Raw genomic sequence first — 25,789 nt, 5'->3', positions numbered from 1 at the left:
AGCCTTAATTTTCTTTGATTTTTTTTTTGTTACTATTTCTAATTGGAGGAATATCATCCAACTTCCCTGTGCTGTGCTCCTCAATGGCAATATGGTTGCTGTTGATGGTGTCCATCTGAGAGAACAAGAATCCATCAAGAATCAGAGGCCGAACTAAGAATGCAGTTTCAATAGCCTTTTATAAGTCATGCTTACAATAATTAAATTAACATGCATCTTCAGGTGCTAATGATAATTGCAGCATCGATGCCACATACAGCTTTAGATATGCTCCCCCTCAAAGCCTGCATGTTACCTCAGAAGCATTAGTGTAAATTGCTTCTAAAAAAAAACTATATTGTGAAATAATTATCACAGCTTCCCCTCCTCCTGCCTTTTCATCTTTAGGCTAAAGAAGACAGTTTGCTCAGTCTTGCAAGTTACATGTTCTACAGTCTTGATTACTTTCTCCTCTGGACTCTTTCCAATTGCTGTTGGTTTTTTCTTGTTTATCATGCACAACAGCGAGCACAGTAAACTTTGCACCAAGGACTAACTTGGGACCATACAAATGATGAGTAAGGAACAAATAGTTGGCATGTTTTGTGGGCTTTACTTCTGTATATTTATCCAACTGTGATGTTTGTGCTATTTTGCAACACCATTGTTGACTCATGTACTTCTGTAACCCTAGGTGCTTTCCTGAAGCACTAAATCCTGTAGTTTATTATTCTTGACTAAATATAGTGTATTTCACCACTGATTTTAATGGTATTTCTTTCAGATCATTTTCCTAGTTTAAAATAATTTTGAATTCTTTTTTTCTCTCCGTCTAAAGTTACAATCCTTCTTAGCTTTGTGGTATCAGCTAACTAAACATATATGCTCTCCATTCCACCATCCACATTACTAATAAAAATATTGAATGGAATCAGGTTCCGGTTAGATCTTTAAAATCTCACTGATTGCATCCTGCTCTTCCAAAATGAGCTGTGAATTTGTGCTTTCTGGATGTCATTATCCAACAGCCACCCTAGTTTCTTCATTATGACAGCATTTCCTTAGGCTTAGAAGAATGATCAAAGAGACAGTGTCTGGTCTCTCCTTCATTCCCATAGTGTCCTTTCCTATAGAAGGGAGCTTGATTGGTTTGATAGGACTTGTTTTTTGCAGTCTTTTTGCCATGTTGAGGGAGTTGCAAGGAGTTCATTTTATTAGTTATTTCATGATGTTTTCAGCCACTGGAGTTATGCTGACAATTTTCTAGACACCTTTGTCCGTGTAAAAATATACAACATTGCAGTTCTCTAGTCTTCCAGTACTTTCCCTGTCCTCCATAATTTAAAAGTTTCGTGATCATTTTAATCTGTTATTTATTTATCCTTCAGACAATTCAGAAGTTCATCAGACCTAACTAATCCAAACCCTAAATTTATCTATATAATCATTTACTACTTCTTTTCCTATTCTAGCCTGCCTCTTACCTCTTTAATATTACCCCTAGTATTAACTATTCTAGCCACATGTTCACAGTTGACCTTTTAGTGAAGACACATTCACATTTTAGCCTTCTCAGTCTCATCTGTCAATAACAAGGAATTTATGTCAGTGGTAGTCTAACATTGTAGGAGCAGTTTTCTTGTCTTTCTTGTGTAACTTCCAATTTCATCAGACTTTTTTGCACTAGAATGAACTTGCCTTATCTAGTGTTTATAGTGAATATTAGCTGAATGTGACAGATAAGGACTGGTATTGCGGGAGGCATATGCTTCAGGAGGGTTGCAGACAAGCTCTTCAAGCTCTCAAAACTAATTTGGGATCCTCAGAGATGGTGTGTGGATTCTACCAGACAGGAAAATTCAGTTTGGAATTCGACAGTGGCAAGTGGCATGATGCAAAAAGAAATCTCAGTGGTGAACACTACCTTCTGCTTTTCAGGAAAGTGATGGGTTGTGGAAAGAACAATCACAACTTCAGATTTATTTCAGATCTCATCTCAGTATCTGTCCTGCTTAGCAGGATACAGCTGTCTAGTTCTTCCTTGTAAGGCAGGTTTTCCATTTCCCTGATTTTACCAATTCTTTCTCAGACCTTCTCCCATTTAATGTATCTTTGTAAATAAAGATGTCAAAAATTGTACACAATTTTCCAAGATCTTACCAACACTTTGTGCAGTACAGTGGTTTTAATATCGAAAATGTTTGTTTTGCTATGCACTATCCCACCTGGTACATTCCATAATTTTTTTTTTTTCCATGGGTACAGCACGATAGCCTCAGTGATTCTGTCACTAACGAAAATGGCCCTTTTTATTTTATTCCTACTCTTCCTTATTGAAGAAGTCCCCACTTAAAGCAAACCTTTTTGTTATTATTCTCTAAAGTCATGACTTACATTTTATAATATTAAATGTGGTTAATATCAGTAAAGAGTGATTTTGCTTTAAGAGTATTAAAACAGAATTGTGCAGACATGCTGTATTTTTCTACTTGTTCTTATTAGATTTCTTAACTTCTGCTACTGAGTTTCTCAGTAAGAATATAACCTTATACTATACAATTTAGTTTGTTTTCTTCCTATTTGTAAATGGTTCGTTAATGTTTCAGTGGACCTGCAAAAGCTATTGAAAGCTCTATTGATGTTTTGACATTATGCAATTGTTATGAAACACAGAATACAGTGGTATTATTTTAATCTAACTGTTACCTTTCTTTTTAATAGTATTTTCTAAAAAATAGTCAATGGTGTAATACATCAGGCAAGAAATTATACAGTATGCCTGAATTCCTAAATGTCAATCTTCTAACAGAAAAAAATCCTTTCTTTTCTTTTTTTTTCTTTATATAAGCATATCAGTTAGTTGTTCTGCTTCAAAACTATGCTATGAATCAGCAATTTACAACAGAGCTAAAAAGAAATCCTATCAACAGATATTGTTATTCTGCTGCAGAAACACTCCTGGAACACATTAAAGTTCATTTCAGAATGATTGACAATAAGGATGAAATCTGCACACTAGCAATAATGTCTGTCTTCTGCAGACATTACAATCTAGATGGAAACTAGCTACTTGCTTTGCATTATTTGGATTTTTTTTCATTAAATTTTCTTCTTTCATGGTACTTTTTTCTACTGCTGGATACACTCGGTTTTTTCTTTTAAATTCTACTCTATTATTCACAAGTCTTTTGAACAGATTGTAGAAAATGATAGAGATGAGCATTCCTCAAGCTTCAGCTGACCAACAAAGATAAGAGTTTAAGAAATCATCACTAATAACATATTTAATCTAGAAAATAGAAGTCTATTTGAGCAAGGACACTGATCAGTTATTTGTCTTGACTAGTTATAGAAGCACATAAGGAAATCACCTTACCTTACCAAAAAGTTAGTTTAGGTGGTATATTAGAAAACAACCCTTTCTGATTCTAGAGACAGTGAACTGTAAGAAGATATCTAAGTAGATAATGAAACCTCTCAAAGGTGTTTAAAAAGAGACATAAATCTGGTGGGGTTGTCTAGCTCTATTTGCTTATTTCTCAGTAGCGACATGATTACTCAGTGTTCCTACTAGCCGCAAAATTCAGTTATTGTGCTTTCCAATTGCTTGTAGTATTCAGAAGGTACCCACTCAATTTTTTAATCTTGAGTCTAAATTTTCTGCATATTTATAGTGAACATTAACATTGTATAACCTTATCTTTATAAATAGATATACAACAGAAAGTGTTTTTCTCATGTGCACCATGCTGTCAGAAAGCACTTGAATATCTGGCTAGATCCCTCTCAGTTTCCAAGTGTACTTGTTAAGAACAGGGGGAACTTTAACTAAATGCTTAAATAGAGATTTAAATAAGTGAGTTCTCCTGAATCATAGCTTTGAATGGTTGCTATTACTTCGTAGTGATTAAAGGGTGTAAAGTGCCTTACAGTTACAATTGCACAAACTGGAATCATGAATCATTTCTTTTGCTTTCATTCTAAATGTTTAGTAGTCCTGAAGTCACAATCCTATTTATTATAAGAATTTTTCCACAAAGCTTTTTTTACTGATACATACTGGTATCTTTTAACTGAAATTTAGCAGAAGAGTTTTATTGTAACTGCTCCTAAAAATACCTGACAGCTTTGAAGTTAGAAGAGATTGGATTTGACTTTCTATGTAACTTTTTGCTAAATATAAATTGCTGTAATAAGAGATGCTTCATAAGTTAGACTATAATAGAACTATAAGATTCTTGCTTATGAAGGGCATCTTATTACATTAATAAGTGTAACATGGACAAAAAGTGTGTTGCACGTAGTCATAGAGTGCATTTTGAGTAGTGTTATTTCCAAGTAAAAAATGACTTGTTTTCTTCTTTCAGAAAGGATACACATTTATGGCTGAGGCACGTACTGGTGACCTACCTGTGGCAGCTGGAAGATGGAGGCTCCGGCTCATCGGTTCTCATAGTCCACTCCCATTTCTCTCTCGTGAGGCTGTAAATAACGTCTATTCTACTAAAGAAATTAAAGAGTATTACATACCCAATGACAAGCATGTAATGTTCAGGTAAATGTTGAGAGAAGAACGATTAAATTCTACTTTTTATACGGACCATCCCTGACAGAAAAGTATGTTCTTTCCTCTTTCTTAGAAGGGGAAGCAAATATCTCAATTTCATGGGCTGACAATGTGCAATACCAAATTTAACATTTCATTTGAGAAAGTGTTATTTCTGAAATATTGCCACTGCTTAATGAAGAACAGGTATGAAGTACACAGACTATGACATTAAAATCACTATAACAGTATTTTGTAATTCTGTAAGCTTGATCTTGAAATTTTATCTATGTGTCTATTACTGAAATTCCATGGTATTTTTACAGATTATATATGTATTAAAATCAAGATTTTTTTTGGGGGGGGGGGAGGAGACAAAGTTTGACTTTTTTTTTTCAGCTATTCAGATAAAGCTTTAAATAATACAGAAATACAACACTTTATTTTCTGATATATCAGACCAATTTCAATCTTGCAGTGTTGGCAGAAAAATTTATATACATTTTATTTTAGCATGCTGATTCTTTTAGGAGAACATATTTAATAAAAATGTGATGATTTAATTTTTATTAATCCTTTTTTAATTTATTAAAGTTTATTGAAATCAGTTTATTCTGGCTGAATTTGAGTTCAGAACTGACCCTGACTAAATCACTATACTTAAGTTTTTACACAAAGGACTACACACGACACTAAAACAGGGCCCATGCTTAGAACTGATTACATGTGTATATTTTGAAGGCTAATTCTAGAACATTTTGCCTTGATTCCTGAACAATTTGTATCAATATTTAAAGTCAATGGATTATTCTTGGGATAGAGGTGTATTCAACCGAAGGAATGAGTTTCAATATAAATTAAGAAAACATGTAATGGAATTGTAGCAAATGCACTCAAATTTTGTAAACTCTGTCTTGATGAGGGTTTTTATTCTTTTTTTCCCCTCTGATTTTCCCAGTCTTTTAAAAATTGTATTTAAAATATTTATATATTTTTGGCTCCGAATGTGCTGAAGTCAGGGTAATGGAGTTTTTATGTATTGTTGTTTGTTTGCTTGCTTGGGGGGTTCAGTCTAACAATTTGAATTTATGGACAAAAAGCAATTAATATAGAAAGTTACGAATCACAACAAAAATATTAATTAAACTCTAATTCTACAGTCTTTTAATTCCACAGTCCTTTAAGTTGACCAGAGTAGCAGCTGCTTTCAAATGAGATAGCGCTACCCTTTTGAAAGCAAATATTTATTTTTTTTCTTTTGCTCAGTTACTTTTTAATTGAAACAGTTCCCTAATCTGGCTTACCATGTTTTTCAAAAAATATGAGTACAGCAGAAGGCAAAATGTATATTAGGACATTTGGTAAGGCAGTGAAAAAAAGAAATGGCAAGACCACCCTTGCTTTTGCAGACACATTACTTTGATTATGGATTCACTGCACTAAACTTCTCTACAGGAAGCTTTAGCCCACCAGATTGCAGGAAAACAGTTGACTACAAACTTAATTTTAAGTGTTTGCTTCCAGGTCAGCACAACGTTTAGGTACTTTCCTAAAAAAGAATGATCTGGTATAGTTGGTTTTATTGCTATAATTTTTTTCCTTCCTCTTTAGGTATTCAGTAAAAGTCACAGCGTCACATATTGCTACAGTGCAGGTACAAACTTCTAAATCAGATGTGTTCATTAAACTACAAGTCCTAGATAATGAGGAAGAAATTCTGAGTGTCACTGGAAATGGCCATGCAGTCATCCCTGCATTTAATTTTTTGAGTAATGAAACGCTTTTGAGTTCCCACTGTAAGTATTGTCTTCTGTATTTGTTAATTTTATTCACTGAGGGATATATATATTTACAGTAACTTTAGGCAATCACAGAAAATATTCTTTTCCCTACTTTTTCCATGAATCGCTAATTGCTTTGTGATTGAGTGAAATCAGCTACATTTCTGAGCAGTGAACAGGAGTCCTTGGTCCTCAGCAATGGGGAAAGGTACCAAAAGGACTGATTGAAATAAGGTGTCCAATTTTATTTTCTTCCTCTGCCTTTTGGTTTTGTTTTATAACTGAGTAAGGAGTTTTGTGGATAATTGAAGTAGCTTCTCAGTTGTGAAAATTTTTATGCATATGCTTGCCTTGTCCTTGAGAACTGAAATATGTTTTATTTTCATGGTCTTGACTTTATTTATTTGATCTTAAAGTTCAAAAACATTTAACTGTTAGGAAACTGATGCCCAGACCATGGCACACGGCAGATAATTCACAGATTACACTGAGCCTTCTGGTTTAAATGCACCATCCTGAGCATCACTCCTTTTAGCAGAAGCACACATTTTATTGGCTTCTCATCCGTCATATGAGCCCCAGAGTACAAGGCAAAAGACTCTTGAATAAATGATGTAATATTTAGCCTTGAGAAAAACTCTCAATTTTTGACTCTACCTCTGCTACAGCTTCACAATGATATTCATAAAAATAGAAGACACTGAAGGAAGAGCTACTTGCCCCAGACTTGCAAATGGCATGAAAGACATAAATGCCCATTATACTATTATACTGTTGACAATTATTTATGATAGCAACCAAAATACTGAGAAAAAATTACACCATATGGGAACAAAATTTCCTTTGAGACAAATGTATTTGAAAGTTACAGCAAGCACTTCACTCATTTTTGGTTGAACAGTTGAATCTGAGAAGTTTATTTGCTCAAAGTTTTTTGTTTGTTTGTTTTTTAATTTTTTATTTATTCTATTGCCATTCATTACACTGCAGTGTCTTCAGCTTAGCTGTTGTTAAAGGTGAGAACCAGCGTGTGTTCAGAGGTCACCTTTCATAACTATACTAAAATTCATGTATTTTCTCAAAGTACTTTGAAACTAGTGATTGTACCTAACAAAAATCCACCTGGCATTAGTTAAAACCGACTCTCTGTGGTCCAGCAAACTAACATTCTGAATCTACTGTATCCTTAAGCCTGGCAGCATATACTGGGAGAAGGGGCAAGGAGTAAAAAAATGCCCTGTGACGAGACAAGAGGCAAAGGGCACAAACTGAAATATAGAAAATACAATTTAAGCATTAGAAAAGGTGATTTGGGGGGGGTGGGGGGTGTTTGGTTTGGGTGTGGGCAGTTTGTTTCATTTTTACTCTCAGGGTGTCAAACACTGGAACAGGTTGCCCAGAGAGGTTTTGAAGTCTTCATCCTTGGAGATACTCAAACCCCAACCGGACTTGGCCATGAGCAACTTGCCCTAGCTGACCCTGCTTTTAGCAATGGAATTGAACTAACTGCTCTCCGGAGGGGTGTCTTCCAGCCTCTGCCAGGACCACGCAGCCTCCCATCATCCTGTGATATCAGTTAGTAGTTAAGGCTTGTGTTTTGGGTTTTTTTCTTAGCGATACACAAATAATCCAGTTTCCTTGGATGTGCTGTTCAACTAAGGAGGTATTCATTTACAACTGAACTTATTAGAGCCTTCAGCTTAAGATTGTAGCAATGCTCTGCCATCATCACCCTCTGATGTAGTGAGATAACTTCCTGCACACTCTAGAGAGCAGAGTTAGGTTATCTGGACATCCTCTTTCGTGCTTCACTTCCGGGCTTTCAGAAGTTAGAATTCTGCCAAACTTGGTACTCAAGAGCTACCTTCAGACAATATTAGCTGTTTGGTATAGACATTTTTATTGTTTAATAAAATTGTGGATGGGCTACTAAGAAAGCTAAAGCAAAACTGGAATGAAAATTTTGTGATCTGAAAGTACTCTTGGCCAGTTGATTGATATTTGATTTTGAAGTGCTGTTTAATTTTACTCTTCAGAAATAATAAATACAGCTGAATGAGGTACATAATTCTTAGGCATATTTTCAATAATTGTTCCTGTAGTGCTTGGGTAATTTTTAACAAAAATGAGGTACCATCTACCTGCTTCCACTACACTTATATGTAACAGATTTTAGATGCTATTGCTGTGCCATCTTAAGTTCTTTCATAAACTTCACTTGTTTTCCTGTTTTCTATACATTTTGCTTCTTATTCAAGCTATTTCCTTTTTTTATTTTTTGTAAGATTGTATACTATTTTGAATTTTTCATTATATCTATGGGTTTCATTTTGAAAATTATATTCTTTATAAGCATTACAAGTTTGCTTAAATAAAGCAGTTGTTTATAAGCAAGCAAGTCAGCTCTGTACTCTCCATGGACACCTCTATACATCAATGTTGTAAGATATTAAAGTCTTCAGTCTTTTATGAAGACTTTTAAACAATATATCTTCTGTAAGTCAATCAGTTTCTGCCTATTTGAGCATATTCAGAACCTGAGGCAAAGACAAATTGTTCAAATACTGGATTATTGCTTCACTGAAGCCCAAAATAGCATCACATTTCATGTGCTCACCTCCACTGTTTTGAACTGTGTAGTTTTCTAATATGATCCTTCAGAAAAATGTTTTCTCTAAATTTCTGATACTGTGTGGGAAAAAGAATTCATTTAATCATGTTTATGAAACATCTTGATCCCTGTCTCAACTGCACCTTGTTATTACCAGAAATGTAAAATTAAATACTTTGGAGAACATACTCTTAAAGTGTAATTCATCAGCTTACAATGTAGTTTTGAAGGAAGTCATGGGGAAGCTGTCATGGTTCTGTCTGAGTTAACCGAGATAACCAATAACTGGTTTGGGTTACTGTTTTTGGAATGTGGGAATGGAGTAGTAAACTTAATAAGTAGACTGGTGGAAATAGTCTACTGTAAAATATAGCTCAGATTAGGGTCAGCATCACAATACTTGAAATAAATTGCCAAGTTACCCTCAGTAAAGTGAAGGAGAAACTTTCTTTCAGGAAACCACCTTGTTGGCAAAGATCATAGTCTGAGGACTGAAAAAAGGCACAGTCAGGTGAAAGAGAAGAGAAATGGCTTCCAACGGATGTTGGAAGGGAGAGGATGGGAGGATGGGGCAGAATAACTAAGAGGGACATTTGGTCTTTGCCAGACTAGCAGGGGACATAAGTGAGAAGAATTTTACAAAATATCCTCAGAAATCAGACACACATGTTAGGTTTCTACCTCTTATTCTTATGTACAGTGATATAAATAATTTCTGCTAATTTAAATTTATTTTAATCCTTTGTGAATCATTCAATGAAATTTCTGTTATATTAACCTGATTGAAAATAGGAAGGTTGTCGTATCAGATTCCAGTTGAGCAGTGGAGCCTATAAAAAAAGTGTTATGATTTTAGACTGTATTTGAAGGTGAAATGAATATTCTGATGCCATTTAAGCGTGTGTGAGTGTAAAGAGAGCTGTCATTTGGAAGGAATGACTGTGAAGTTGTCACTGTTGGGTTCTTTACTATTACTGTTTGTTTTTACAGTACTAGATCAAGTGGCCTTAACGTTGAAGTTCTTTTCCTCTCTATATATATGCATCCTGTATATCACAAAGATGACATTTTGTGTAAGTGTTCCTAAACTTTCAGAGCATCCAAACTAAATGAAAAGATTATGAAATGTACTCAGTATAACCAATATGACAGTATGATATTTCCAGACCTGCTGAGTGTCTGTAGCTGTAACTTATGGCATTGTAAAAGCATGTTTCTTTGCTATTGTCAAAAGTGTTAGGAAACTATGGCCTGTAGAATAGCAATATAGGAACCTCCATAAATAGATGCCAAGTTCGGGTGGGGGTTTGTACAATTGCCACTCAATACAACAAGATTCAGACTTTCAGTATCTAGTTGTTCTCTAAAACAGTGTGTTTTCACAGAATAGGAATAATCAGAAACTACTGCTATACAATCAGCACCAAACTTGTTAGTTCAGCAAGACATAATCCCCACATTTGAGATCTATTCAGTACCACACGTTTTGCCTCTTGTAGAATTAATCACTGTGTTGCCAGAGATACTCTGGAATGACATTATTATGCAAGCATCACCAATTAAAACATTATCCCCCTTTCCCACCCACAACCTGTTAATTCATGTCCAGTCACAGCTGTTTTATACACTTTTTTTATAGCTCAAAAACTGCATTAAGCCAATTGATTTTGAATATATTTACCTCTTCTGAGATTGTGCAAATGACTTGGACCTTGAACATTTGCTTGCCAATAAAGGAGTTACATATTGACACGTTGCACACACAACTCGTTTTGTTGATACAAGCACAGCTGTCCTGTAAGAACAGATGGGCAAGTGAGTGCTTCTAATCCTTTTATTTTCCATAATAGCAGTCTGATACAATCCAGTCTCCAAGTATCAAAATGTCATTCAGATATTTGAGTCTGGAACCAAGGTAGGTAGGAGTTCCTTCTAGTCAGAGCTTTGCTTAGGAAAACCAAGACTGAATTGTCATGTATGTAGTAAGAAAAGTAATTTGATATCACAGCACCACCTGGTGACAAGTGCTAGAACTAGTATTTTGGATGTGTGTGCATTTTGGGGAATTTTTCCAAGTCATCTTTCCAGCAAGGAAAGCAGAATGAGTCTTATGGAGGATTCCCCCACTCTGAGTTATCTTCATGGCAGGATCATCCTCTGGGAAAACCATTATAGATTTTTTTCCAATACTCAAGTTTTTCAGGTTTAGGAAAGAGAAGAGGATAGTGAGGCATTCATGAAAGTTAATTATAGCCTAAGTAATACAACCTCCCATGAAACCCACCTACCCTGATAGATAGAGGTAGGCTCCTTCCGAGGGCAGGGCACAGCTCCTACAGCCCAGACACCAGACCTCCTGGAGAGGAGCACACCTCTTTCTTCCTACAAGAAAGAGTACATTTAGTTGGCCTTTCTGCTTTAAAGCTACCTTTTTGTAGATTATCTATCTGCACTGTCCGTTGATAGCAGTGTTCAGGCAGGCATTGAAGATCCTTCCTGACTAGAAACTTTCATGGAAATATTGCAAATGGTACCCTAAAGGCAAGTTACCCAACTGGGAAATGTCTGTATTTATTCTTGCATTTGGAATCCATATTGTTTTTTTGCAGCAGCTTTTCACGCAGATGTAAAAGAACATGCAAGATGCTGGTCTCTGGATAATGTTTCTTCTTCATCCAAATGCACTTCTGTTGAGTGAAAACCTCATGATTTTCATTCCCTCTGATGACAGACTTGATAATCTAACCACTATCAGTTATGTCTTGTCTCACCTTCACAGCATGGGGAGCTAACCGATACGTGGAAAGCTCAGCAGGCTCCATTTGAGTGTGAAACTATTCCACTGACACAGGCTTGCTTAGGCATGTCTCTTACAAAACCACACCCATGGAGTTGCATCGTTCTAAAAAACAGGTTAGGAGAAACCAAGTACTGTCATCCTTCAACTCTCTCTCAGAGGCCTCCTTACCACAGGGACAGCAAGAGGGATAGCTCAGGTGCTAAAAATTCTGAATGTCATGCAGAAGAGCAACTCATAGCTTGTGATTAGGAGTTTGAGACGTTTTGAAGAAAGCATCTCTGCAAGGTCTTGTTTTCATTTCCTGACTTCTACTGATTTTCTTGGGAAAAAGGAAGCATTGCCTTATGCAGAGGAAAGATGTGATAGCAAGTGATCCCTGGCATTTGACTTCCATAAGAAACAATGTTTCCTGACTGCCTCTGAGTTTCTAGTGGCACACTTAACCTTTTATTTAGCATTTATACACTGACGCATCACTAGTAAATTTTGCTGAATCTAATGGTCTAATAGTTCCATCAACTCCTGTGAACTTCCCTGCATGAAACTGTACATTCTTCTTTTGCAGTGTTGCAATGATACACTATCATCCCTTGCTTCTACAATAAACCTTGGGAAGAGTAAAGCCTTCTGTGAAATCAAGTTTCCGTTTACTCGATTAATACTTCTTACAGCCCTTCTTTAGTACATTCCTGGTTTCACAGTTTTTCCACATTAATACCTTCCTCAGGAGACAATGATGTAACTGTATAAATGATAGACCACAACTAGTTCTATAACTCCTTTAAGACTGGCTTTTTCTAAACTTCAGCCAGCTATGATCTTTGTGTCAGGTTGACATCAGAGGGTTCTGTAAGGGTGGGAGTTGCCAGAACTGTGGCCAGTGCACCACTCCTCTCCTTCCAGTAGGTGCACACAATTTATTAAATTAAGCTAGCTACCCCGAGATCCCATCGTACAGAGTACAAGACTATCTGTATTACGTAACATATAGCATAGTGCTGTGGTGGTTAGTGCAGGAAAGAAGCGTGGGGTTTGGGGGAAAAAAAAATATTTACTTTATAAACAGTAACAACAATTACATATACAGTCTTTCAAATTCCTCATTATTTACTTTGAAGAGATTTGTGATTTGCATGCAGTATGAAATCAGGATGGTATTTGGAATAAGCATAATTTTAATTGGAACCTTGTGAGCATAATACAGCATGAGAAAATTGACTATGGCAATTCTTCTTTCTTACAGTTTCTGGAGGCATCTGTTTACTTCATACTGTGGTGGGTTGACCCTGGCTGGAGGCCAGGTGCCCACCAGAGCCGCTCTCTCACTCCCCTCATTCACTAAACAGGGGAGAAAAGGCATAACGAAATGCTTGTGGGTCGAGATAAGGGCGGGGAGAGATCACTCACTAATTATCATCACGAGCAAAACAGAACAAACTTAGAGAGGGAATTCATCTAATTTATTACTAGGCAAAACAGAGTAGAGGAATGAGAAAATAAAATCAACTCTTAAAACACTTCCCCCCACCCCTCCCATCTTCCCGGGCTCAACTTCAGTCCCGGCTTCAACCTTCCCCCCCTCAGCGGCACAGGGGGACGGGGAATGGGGGTTACGGTCAGTTCATCACATGGTGTTTCTCCTGCTTCTTCATCCTCAGGGGGAGGACTCCTCTCATCGTTCCCCTGCTCCAGCATGGAGTCCCTCTCACGGGGTGCAGACCTTCAGGAGCAAACTGCTCCAGTGTGGGCTTCCCACGGGCCGCAGCCTCCTTCAGGTGCCTCCACCTGCTCCGGCGTGGGGTCCTCCACGGGCTGCAGGTGGAATCTCTACACCCCCTCATCCTTCCTCCATGGGCTGCAGGGGGACAGCCTGCTTCACCATGGCCTTCACCACGGGCTGCAGGGGGATCTCTGCTCCGGCACCTGGAGCACCTCCTCCCCCTCCATCTGCACTGACCTTGGTGTCTGCAGAGTTTCTTACATCTTCTCGCTCCTCTCTCCGGCTGCAAAAGCTCTCTCTCTCTAAGTGTTTTTCTTCTTCTTAAATATGTTATCACAGAGGCACTGATTGGCTTGGCCTTGGCCAGCGGCAGGCCTGTCTTAGAGCCGGCTGGCATTGGCTCTGTCAGACACAGGGGGAGCTTCTAGCAGCTTCTCACAGAAGCCACCCCTGTAGCCCCCCCGCTACCAAAACCCTGCCACGCATACCAATAATTCATAGAATTTCTGGAAATTAACACTGACATTTTTTATCGTCTTGCAGCAAGCAAAACCCAGATTATTCAAAGTAGTATGAAGAAAGAATCAGAAAATGGAGGATCCAAAAAAAAGGGTCATATTTCATCTTCAAAGGACACCAAAACTTCTTTCAAGCCAGGACTTGTACGAGAAGGTCCACCTATATTAGAAGATGAATCTTCGCTCTTGGAAAGCTTTCAAAATAATGATGGAAGTCCACGACAAGTAAGACATTCCAAATCACTGGGATTTGAAAAAAAAAAAAAAAACAGACCAAAACCCCAAAAACCCAACAACCAAATCCAGACAATGAAGGGGTATTGATAATTCTTTTGGTACATGTGGAGATTTGATATCCTGAGGCAAGAACAAGGAATCCAAAATTAAGATTGTTGGTAGCTTCTGAATGGCTATGGAGAAAGGATAATGTACATATATGAATAACCAAATAACAAGGGGTTATTTTTGTTTTCAAATCAAGGTGATATATTCACTCTTTAAATGTTCTTCATTTGCCAAATCCAATTCAAGTATAGTATAACTTTCACCTAAGGGCTAAAAACTACCACGAAGGAAGTTAAACTTCTGATGCTTCAATGTGAATTTTCTTTGAAATATGATGTAAGAAATAGCCATCATTAATAGGTTTAATAGAGAAACGCCCATTGCCAATCAGCTGAAAACTTTAGTAACACACAATAGCTGCTACTTAAGCCAAGTTTCTCAGAGATGAAGGTCAAAAGCGTGGATTTTTTCTTGACATTCCCTAGTATTATTTTTCATCTTAGAAAAATAATGTTTATTTTGTAAAACAGTTCTTGTTTCTCTGTCTCCAAGTGTTTCTCTACTGTGATTTTTCCTGATAATTGAGGTCAATTGCAGCAAGATATTCCAAGAAAAAAAACAAAATTGAGAAATAAATTCCAGAGTTCTTCCTTTGACTCAGAACCAGCTTTAGAATTTGGAAAACAATTTTTAAAGAAAATATTTTCTGTTTAGTGTAATACAATGTTAAAAATAACCCATGGACCCTATCACCTCTGCCTCAAATTAAGACATTATTGAGTGCTAGTATTAGGGTTGAAAGCCCTGTAGTACGTCTTAAAATCAAAGACAGAAGTCTTTGTTTTAGCACATGGCATACATAGGAAAGTTACATGGAAATCTTAAAGGAATGTAGCTCTTATTGTACAGCCCAGTTTAGTTTCATTTGATAAACACATGAGTAATTGTTTAATTTCACAGGAATTAAAATAAAATCTGTGGAATTAACACTAATTTTTTAAGCTTCTTTTGAATACTGTAATGTGCAAGCTTGTAAATTAATTATGTGTTTTATTTGTTGAGTTCAGTAGCTGGCAGTTTACTCACCTACAAGACTTTTGAATGCTTGCTATAATTGTTACGTCTTCAGCATGTTAACATATTGCATTTTCTTTCACAGTCTCACAAGTATGTCATACAAGCATCGGTGCTATATAATAGTTGGCCACTTACTGAGAGTCAGTCTCTGTTTGTTCAGGAACTGAAAGAAATGGAGAGAAATTATATCAAAGGTTGGTTTGATCTACATATGTACTTAGTCAAATGCTCATGTTAGTGATTAAAAAAAAAAGTTATATTGCTACAAGCTAAGACCATATGGCTTTTATTCACTGCTTGAGTGAAATAATTAAGCAACAAAGCTCTTTGTTCTGTGGTTCAGGGAAATAAAGATTGATTGCATGATTCTGTGCCTTCAGTTCACAAATTATAAAGAAAACAGAGAATACTCTGCAAAACTCACCTTGTTAGGGCCAAGCTTCATGGGAGGCATGTGGAAGAGTTGTAGAAGTATGACTGCTTCTACAGCCAGAGAGACCAGTGAAGTGTAATATAAAAGCACAGTGCCCTCACCAAGTACATCCAAACATAGAAGTTTCTGCTGAAACTAGAGAAATGTGCCTGCTGATAATTTAAGAACGTTCACTGACAGGAGGGAAAAAGAGGCCTGGTTTGGGATATGTATTACTTCTGTTCTGCTGGGAGAAGAATTTAGGCAGGAGGCAAGACTAGGAAATGTCCCAAGGACAGGCTGTGCACTCGAGCTAGGAAGGGGACAGAGAAATTACAGAAACTTTTCTTTTTTTCCAAATTCTCTTAGCATTTCTTGTTAAGGAACAGAAAAAAACCCAACACATATTAAAAGCAGTTAGAATACTAGTCAGTGTCTTAGAAAATAGATAAATCGCTCATATTTGCTTCTCCTTTTACCACTGGGGTGACACAGAATGATTTAGATCTTGATTATGTTAGAGGAAAATTTATCATGCTGGATCCAACAGCCCACGGGAGGTGAGGCTGCTGCCACTCCACGTCCCAGGTCCAGCCAGTAGCGAGGCCGAAGATGTAGTCCCAGCAGGCACACTCACACAGAGCACACATACACACTATGTATATACATTCATACATTGCCAGCCACGCAAATCACAGAAAGACACTCAGAGCACTCACACAAACACAGACAGCACCAGTGGCCTCATCCTGCTCCCCGCTCTGGCTGGACGGAATGGAAGTCCAGTAGTGAGACTATATGTGTATGTGTATGTGTGTATATAAGGTGGATCCTTCCAGTAGCTGGGCTTAGACACCTAGTCTGCCCAGTAGCTGGCCTCCGGATCCCGTATGCACAGCTGAGGTTGCAGCCCTACTCCAGCTCCTGTTGCACACCATCACACACCTGTGCGTGCGCACGCATGCACACACACACACACAGAGGCAGCTGACCAGGACTTCCCAGGTCCCAGTAGCTGCCTCCCCTGTGCTCTCGCCTCTAGTTTCCTGCAGAATCTAAAATTCCACCCCAGTTCCAGCACTCAGTAAATTTCCTGCATCATTAATGTTAAAATTCTGTAACTCAGTTTTAAAGTATGAGATAGGATAAATTATTTGCATTGTCCTTCCTCATATATATATATACGCTTGCTAATACCCTTAAATTTTTTTAGAAATATTTGATCTTTATTTATTAGTGGTATTTTTCACTTCTTACTCTGGTTACATATTTCTTTTTAATGTCTGGTTGTTGTTTTTTTAAAATTTCTATTACCCCGGACTGAAGTTAGATTCATCAGTGGTAATTGCTGACATATATTATTTCTTTTCTTGTATTGAGTGCAACATTTGAGATTTTTGCAGGTTTTTTTTCAGCTAGCATTACAGAACTTTACCAAGATAAATCTTGTTGGTTTACTATAGTACCTAGTCAGTTTTAGTAACATTTGAGGAGCTATGTCATGCAGCCTTACAGGCCTGTACAAAGACAGCATTTTTAGTGGTTATTTCACCTGCTTTTTGCATTCTTCACAAAAGTTTCTGAGTTTCTTCACTAGTTCTCAGCTGTTACTACAGCAGCTTGTCAATGTCATGAGTATTCTCATGTTTAGCTCAAGGTAGCAGTATTCCACTTCATAGCTTCCCTTCTCCATGTTAACCCACGCTCTGGCTCATTTCCAGTCAACCAGTCTCGAGCCAGTCAGTGATAACGAGTACTTTTCTATTAGGATTCTTTTCAAATGTTGTGATTTCTGTGTCTTCTCATAATTGCTGTTTTCAAAGTAACCTGAATCCATTTCATAGTTCATATTAACTGGGTGTTTCTGTTCATACAAGGATACCGACAGATTGCTCAGGCCGCCAACGGAGTTTAAAACTAACGGATATCATAAAGTTTAAACACCAACACTTACTGTATTTACTACTTAGCATTTATTTTATGTACCCCTATTAACAGCAATATTTATCTGGAATGCTTACTATAGCTAAGTATTTCGGAAAAAACAACATTTAATCTTTGAATCTTTTTCTGATTGTGAACTAGTGTTAAAGCAATTTGAAAACTGAGCGTTACCATTAAAGCTGCCAGCACCAGTTGTCAAACACACAGTTCATATTATAGCAATGTTGGTGTGTTACCAAAAAAGGCATCCTCTCACCATGTGATTTTTTAAGAAAGCTGCAGTGAGCCAGGTGGAAAATTCCTGCAGCAAATTTTCACCATTTCAGGTATCACTTTTTCATGTAAGACAACAGTGCCATCTGGAGTTAGTTTTATATTAACGCTAACTTATCATGGCAAAAGCGTATTTCAGCTTTGTATTAGCATTTACTAAAGTCTTTTAAATTAGTCTCCCTTTAAATGAAGATCCATACTAATATACTATTGATATTCACCTTTATTATAAATATCTATTAAGAGCATTTTTTAAGAAATAAGTTCTCCAGCATACAGATATACTATGATAATTTTGTATTTGTTGATATTTGTTATTCTTTTCTTTCTTCAAAATCCTTAATACTGCAGCTTGGCAGTATTTGTAAAAAGAACTGTGTTAGCAAAAGTTATTTCATGAGTAATATTTAGTCATATTTATTATATATGAGATCTCATTAAATGTTTTATTAAAGAGCACATGGCACAAACAAAACATTAAAAAGACATTAACCAGGAAAACCCAAGTACACAGAAATTAGAAAGTGCCAGATAGTGTATTATTTATACAGTCTTCACTCTTTTCTCTCTTTTTTTTTTTTTTCTTTTTTTTTTTCTTCCATTGGGAACTGTTAATGGGGCAAGACTTCAATGAAAAACTGTGAAAAAAAGTAAGGTCTGGATCACAATTCTTGTGTGAAAGAGGAAAAATTAGCAGGCAATCTTGCAATGGCTAATACCATTTTAAGTTGCTTGACCAAGTGAACAAAATTATCTTAAGATTTGTTTTATATATACGATTTTCAGCTATTGTCTTTTTGGGTTCTTTGGTTTTACTTTTCTTGTAGTAAGACCAGAAGTTTTATTGTGCAACTGTCACATCCTAGAGTTGAATCGTCAGTGTGCACTGAATGCTGACTTCATCATGTATTTCATATATTGCCTGAAGTTAACTCAAGAGTATTAGCTGTTGATGAGAGAAGGCTGTCTGTCCATCTGGGAGAGCAGGGGGAGATAGGGCACCCAACCCAGGTGGTAGAGGTAGGTTTGAAAAGGCAGGAGGGGCAATGTCCTTTGGAATATTCCTTTTTTTTCTCCAGAGCTGGGAAAGTTTCTCCCACAGGTTTTCTCTTCCCGCAGGAGAACTTGCTGGCTCGTGCCAAGGGCAGGATTCATGAGATGTTTCACAGGATGTTCAGTTCTCCATCTATCTCTTTCCAACCTTGCCTGTCCGTAGTGATTAATCACTTGCCTGGTATTCAGTGAAAAATTAGGTCACAGAGGATACATGATAGTGCTAAGAGTTTAAAGACCTGTAGACACCTTCAAGCCATGCTCTAACCCCACCCTACTACTGCAACCACATTGGTGGTCTCTTCTATCCTGGTGCGGTTTTACTGCAACTTTAGTGTCTGGATGAGCCCAACTTTGGAAATATTTTTGATGTTACTACCTGTCTGGAATCCTTCTGAGGGTCCAGTCAGAGACCCGAAAAACCAACATCTGAACTTCTCGGTCATTTCCTAACCAAATCTGAAAGTGTCTCATGGGGCAAGTAACAGTCATTTCTGCCAACTACTGAGTAATCTCACTAAAAGCTGAGAGCTTATTTCAGATAGTGGGAGCATGATATTTAAAAAAAAAATCTTCGAAAGACTCTTCTGTATTTTACCTATGAATAAGATACATTCTCTGTAATTTGTATTTCATAAATCAGGAGTAGCTGTCTATCTTGCCTAAAAAAGAGAATTGTTGTATCTCAGAAGTTCTGAGTTCCAGACAGGAATCATTTGGTGTAATTATTTAGCTTGTCATAGACAGGACATCAGACTGGATGAACACTGTGGTCCCTTCTGGCATTAGAGTAAAAGAATCCCTGAGTAAATGATTGAAAAGTGGTCGAGAAGCTAATTTTATAAGTTGCTATCAGCTGTTTGTCATCACTGCCAACTGGTGTGATGCCCAAACTTTTCTTGGAGTCATACATATACAATAACCACCACCGAGAGTTTGTGATGATTGACGCATAAGCTGTGAGCTAGAATTCAGCCATGGCCTTTTGCTTTTGTACCACCTCCTCGCCTTCCTTCTCCTCACACCCCATACAAAGCGTTTGCCTGGCTTTGGCCTTCGGTAAAGCCCCAGGGAACTACTCACGTACCCCTCGGACTCAGAGTGGGCTGCATACTATATTGCCAAACTGCAGCCAGTGCCTCCTCCAGGAATACCTGGAGGGTGGTCCCAAAGCCAGAGAGACTGCCCACTCTGCTGAGGGAAGTAGGAGGGCTGGGGGAACCCCGACAGGGCAGCGTACTCTTAGCTGTCCTGTCCTAAGCCATCGTATCAGGAGTTAAAGCAGGATACCTCATCTTAGCCCTGTCATCTCATATGCTTGTTTGTTATTTACTAACTTCTCAGTGTATGCAATAAATCCCGAGCACCGAAATGTTAAAATTCAGAGTTGTAAAATATTTATGGAAGCCAGGCAAAGCTTGTGGTATCCCATGACATAGAAAGTCTCTGTCTGATATCATTTAGCTAATGACACTGAATGTCTCTTGAGTGTTTGTATAAACAATATTTAATTTATCTTTAAAAATTAATAATTCACTGAATAATGCATATACACCAGCCTGATTTATGGTGCTAATATGTTATGATAATGTGAAATTAAATGGAAAGCCATTTATGTAATGATATCATAACTTCAAATAATGTCATCACTATTTATTTTATACTTACATTTCCTCTGGAGTTGTTTTAGTATCTTCAATATTTGAGGAGACCACTTTATTTTTTGTTTTCATTCTTTAATGTATGCTTTGGTAGCATTGAATCAATTTAAGTTTAGCACTTTGGTTCCATTGTACATTATTTAAGTAGCATGAGGAAATAAGAGTAATACAATTTATACATAAACACATGTATAATGTATGATGTAATAGACATATATATGATATAATACATATTTGCATTTGTAGTTATATGTGTATTATAAATGTTTCCATATATTTAATATTTGCAATTTTATATATCCATATAACCTCAGCCATGACACTGCAGATCTGATCCAAAGATTATTAAAGCCAGTGGAATATCTTCAGTGGACTTTGGATCAAATCATGCAGCAGTGATTTGTCCTCAGTGGAAAGAGATTAGAAAAGCATAGCATTAGTGAAAGATACCTTGTTATTATAGTCAGCTTGTAAAACAGTCACTCATTTCCTCTTTTTCCTAAGAGAAATCCCTTGTTTTATTGTATTGACTAAATCTAGGTTTTCAGCATTTGTTTTAATGTTTCCAGCAGTATGAAGGTGGAGGGAAACGGACATTTCAGACTCAGATTTTTAATCTTTCTCATAGTGGTGTGAGTTCATTCCAAGTTGTTTCAGTTGACATGTTCCTTATGCTATTAAAGGTATATGCTATTACAGACTTTATTTATTTATTGATTCTATTTAGTTATTTATTTATTTTAACATTAATATGACATGAAAAAAGTCTTAACAGCTCCCACCAGCTAAGACAGTGCAGAGGAAGTGTTACAAATATCAATTCTCAGCATCTTTAATTCAAACATATAGCATACATAAAGCATACACATGTAATGATAAAATAATTAATCCAATGTGTTCTCAGATAGTTCTGAGAATGATAATTCTGAATGTCTTAAATATGTATAAAATCTGAAATATGTTTCTTTGCCTTAACTTCCTTGCATTTTTGGTGGGGCGTATCTTCCCTTCTGCTCTTCCCACTCTCAGGCTGACAAGGATATGAGACAGTGAGACAGCACTGACATTACATACTTTGAGCTTCTCACCTGCATGGTGCATAACACTGACAGAGATTGTATGACACTGTATAAGAGGAATAAGAGTCAGACTGTGATCCTGTACATTGCAGTCTTTGGACTGACCCATACACAAGGCAAAACCACAGTGACTGATGTGCAGGGATCTTGGCAAACTCACAGTTAAGCCCTGGATAAAGTGCTTTTTAGGACAGATAAGGCTGTCACAGTATGTCCACATTGTAATTCTATTTTTAAAAGTTGTTTTGTCCCCAAATTCTTTCTCAGTCCAACAGTAAATGTTAGTGAGGTACCTGAAAGTGTCAACTAATTAACTGACTTTTCTTTGTCTTTCTGTATGGCTGGCTGTTTTGTGCTGTTATTCCACTCTGGATATTATATGGGGAAATATATTTATGGATGACAATGGTATCGTCTAATTCATCATGCATCATAACTACATCTGAATAGTACATGGGGAAAAGCACGAGGAGCATGGATTTCCCCTAATGCTCAATAATGGTGAAGGACAAAAGTCTGCAAGTATTCCTAAAGCAACCAGAAAATCAAAAGATAAAGCATCTGAGAAGACAGAAAAAGAGAAGTCCAATAAAGAAAGAGGATCACTTGTATCCCTTGCATCTCGACCTGAATCTGAGGTGAGAACAAATCCAAGAAACTGGATTTGTTGCATGTGCCATCATTGTACTGAGTGTAAGGATATTTTCAGGTCTGCAAATCAATATTACTAGCACTTCTAGTGTATCCCTTGCATTTCTCTATTCCTTGCTTTGCCACCTTTTTAGCTTTACACCTGATAGAGATTGAATTACACATGTAACAGACATGCATCCTGCATTTAGAAATGTAATGTGCTCATTTCTTTGTTTATGTGTAAGGGAAATACTGCTTGTTCCTTTTATTGCTCTAGTTTCTGTCTCTGCTGAAAGTTTATTAAATTCCATGAATTCACCGTAGTCATGTCCCATTAGTCACTCATTGTAGTGTTTTTTATGGGTTCCCGGAGAGATGAAATAGGTCTTTCCCCTATAGTCAGTTCCTGTCTTGTATGTCACAATTGTCGTTAGCTTGCGGACATGCAACGGCAGAAAAAATTGGTACCTACTTGCAAATTCTTCTCATCTGTGGTGGGATAATCTGTGGTTGACCGAAAGGCTACTGCCAGCCTGTATGCCTTAAAAGGAATAACTGACTTTATGGATTGCAAACAGATTAATGGAAGGCCAAGAAGAAACTGACAGCTCCTCCTTTCATGGTATTACTTTTGCTGGGAATTTTGCTGCCTCATGGCAGGTAGTTCAAGGGGAGGGCATCTCCACAGTTTTTCATGAAGAACCGTCTACTGAATTGTTTTGTTGACTGAACCTGCTGCACAGCAAACTTTCTTATGATTCACATCCACACCTAATTATATAGAGTTCCAGAATAGTGCCTTAGCCCTTCTTTCAGAGCAGTCCGAGTGGCTGCAGCTGAGATTGTTGGCCACAGAAATGCAATGCAGCTTCAGGCTGTGTCAGATTTCTGCCTTCAGCTCCAATGACGGGGTACGCTACGGGTGCTGGGATGGTAGCTCTTGGGAGTTCTTCTGTCTGCCATGAAAACAAATGCAAATTTCAAGATGGAACTGCTTGCAGATAAAGAAGATGCCCACCTTTAGTCTCAAATAAAAGCTGAAGCCCTATCTCTACTTCTAACTCTTGGGCTTAAAGCTTCTGCACACGGGATGGTTTCCAGAAATATATGCAGCACAATATCTCATTCATTGGTCAGTCAGCAGAATAGTCTCCTACACTTGAAGCACTGCTTGTACCCTACAGTTCTGGAGATGCCACGCGTTAAGGTGGTTTAGAGAATTTGGGAAGTGATTGGAAAGAACCAGATGTCTCATAAGACAGAGCAAGATGTATTTTTACACAAAAAGCCTAGTTAAGTATACTAAGACTTCTAGTAAAAAAGTTTGTGGATTGAAGGAAAGGAAAGAAGGGAATGAAAGGAAAAAAGCTTGACAGGAAGATAAGACAATAATCGCTACAAAATACTCTTGTTCAGACAGACTATTGAGAAGAACTGGGAGTGTGGAGCATGCCGTATGGGACTGGGGCAAAGCACATAAACAAAATACTTCAAAGAGCTTCTAGACATCGCAAAGTAATTTTCCTTTCTTTTGGCAGCCGCTGCATAGTAATGCATGTCAAAGTCTGTCAAGGTATAATGTATATCAGTCAGGAAAATTACCAGGATACAGAAACATAACGTTATCCTAAATAGCAGTAGTAGATGTATACCAACGAATACATTATGTTTATCATACTTCACTTTCAGCAAGCTGCTTCAAACAAACCGTACTGGACTTTACGTCTAGTTAGTGAGCAGAGAGAGGCAGATGTTCTGGAGGTGAAGAAAGACACCCAGCGAGCAGATGAGATCAAAGCCATGAAACAAGCATGGGAGTCTGCAGAGCCAGGAAGAGCTATCAAGGTAATAGCAGAGTGTAATCTTTACAGTAATGTTTCTTCACAAGTTCCAGGAGCTGCTGTGATGGTAGAGCAGCTGCCACAGCAGAGATCTGACTTCATAAGTCTGTCCTTTTCACCACTCTGTGGAAGATAGGAAATTTTACACACGTTAAAGAATCAAAAGTGATTGTGTGCATGAATTCTGGGCAGGAATCCAGATCATCTCCTTTAGACTTTTGTAGATCACTGAGACTTTAATTTCAACTTTACAAAACAGAGAAAAGTTTCTCCTTAGAAAACCCACTACCTCTACACAGTTGCAAAGCTGCTGCTTGTGACAAGTTTAATGTTTAGCATGAACAGATTCTAGTGAGAAATACACTGTTATAAACATGCCAAAAAGATTTATCTTGAAGAATTGGCACCTGGCCATATCATCACTCAAACTGTCCCCGGCCGCCAGGATTCCCACATTCATTGGGGATTGCAGGTCACCCATGAGCCTGTACACGCTGCTGCGTATGAATTTGCTGTTTTGGAGAAGCAATATTAATTCAGATGTCAGCTGCAGCTGGGCTCTTTTGACGTGATGTATGCTTAAGATGGAAAAATAATACAAGTTATTTCTAGCAAAGCAAAAAGTTGCACTGCTGATTCAGAATTGGAAGCATTGTTACCAAAAAAAGGAAAATGAAAGAACAAAATGCAGTCTTTAAACTTACCTGACAGTCATCCCCTATCACCACCACCAGCACTGACCATTGAGGGATATTCAGCCAGAAACCCCAGCTCAGAAGCATTTTGCCTTTTTTATATTACCTTTCAGAAATGAACCTCAGACATGGTTCTTCCCAGTTACACTTTTTCTCAGAATTTACAGATTTTACAGATTTTTCTCAGTTCTGTTCAGTGTACCCAAAGCTCAAAAATTTTTCTGACACTACTTTATTAAATTCTGATCTAAGGAGAGATGCATTACTCTGCAGCTTTGATTGGCTGTGCTGAGACTGAAAATGCAAGTACAGCGTCCTAAAGATTAGCTGGAAATGAATCCCCTTTGATGTGTAAAGAGTCACTTCAGGATGCTGGTTCTATCACCAGTGCTTTTTTTGTTCAGAAAATCAACTGAATTACAGCTAAAGGGTTCCATTTTAAAAGCCCCTTAGGTCTGTGACATTTTTCTAAAACAGCCATCGTTAAGAAAATTGGAGCAACTATATGTAATACACAAAAAAAAAGGTCTAACTTGGGGGTCTGATATCCAGACTAAGTAGCTTCCCTTCTCCTTTCTTCCTGATCACCCAAGCCCAAGGTCTGCCCGTTCCAGGGGTCACATGCCCTGTGACTCTGGGAATTAGGTGCCTGACTCCAGGCTGATTTTTGGCTTCTCCGTCCATTCTGGCAATCTGAGCCCTTAAGAGAAAGTCCAGTGAGCCCAAGTCATCTTCTGAAAAGACAGGCAGAAGTGGTGATGCCTGTTTTTGGCATCAAAGATCATTGAATCTGAAAGGGTTTGCACCCATAGCTCCCATTTCTTGGGAGGAAGACTAAATCACCAGGCTATAGGAGCTCCTAGGAGGAAGAGGTATTTCCC

At 37.6% G+C, this 25,789-nt stretch overlaps 1 protein-coding gene across 1 annotated transcript in view; it reads left to right on the top strand.

The window, feature by feature from the left end:
- The window catches only part of ADGB (androglobin), a 119,726-nt gene that overhangs the window by 87,031 nt on the left and 6,906 nt on the right, over positions 1–25,789 (top strand). The window contains exons 26-31 of the mRNA XM_054821163.1: positions 4,347–4,534; positions 6,137–6,321; positions 13,981–14,180; positions 15,400–15,511; positions 22,190–22,377; positions 24,062–24,217. Of these exons, the coding sequence (XP_054677138.1) occupies positions 4,347–4,534; positions 6,137–6,321; positions 13,981–14,180; positions 15,400–15,511; positions 22,190–22,377; positions 24,062–24,217 (1,029 nt within the window). The remainder of the gene's footprint in view (positions 1–4,346; positions 4,535–6,136; positions 6,322–13,980; positions 14,181–15,399; positions 15,512–22,189; positions 22,378–24,061; positions 24,218–25,789) is intronic.

This window comes from Grus americana, chromosome 3 (assembly GCF_028858705.1).
Source record: "Grus americana isolate bGruAme1 chromosome 3, bGruAme1.mat, whole genome shotgun sequence".
Classification (NCBI taxonomy): domain Eukaryota; kingdom Metazoa; phylum Chordata; class Aves; order Gruiformes; family Gruidae; genus Grus; species Grus americana.
Note: the sequence above shows the minus strand (reverse complement) of the source record. Positions and strands in the feature narration are given on the sequence as shown.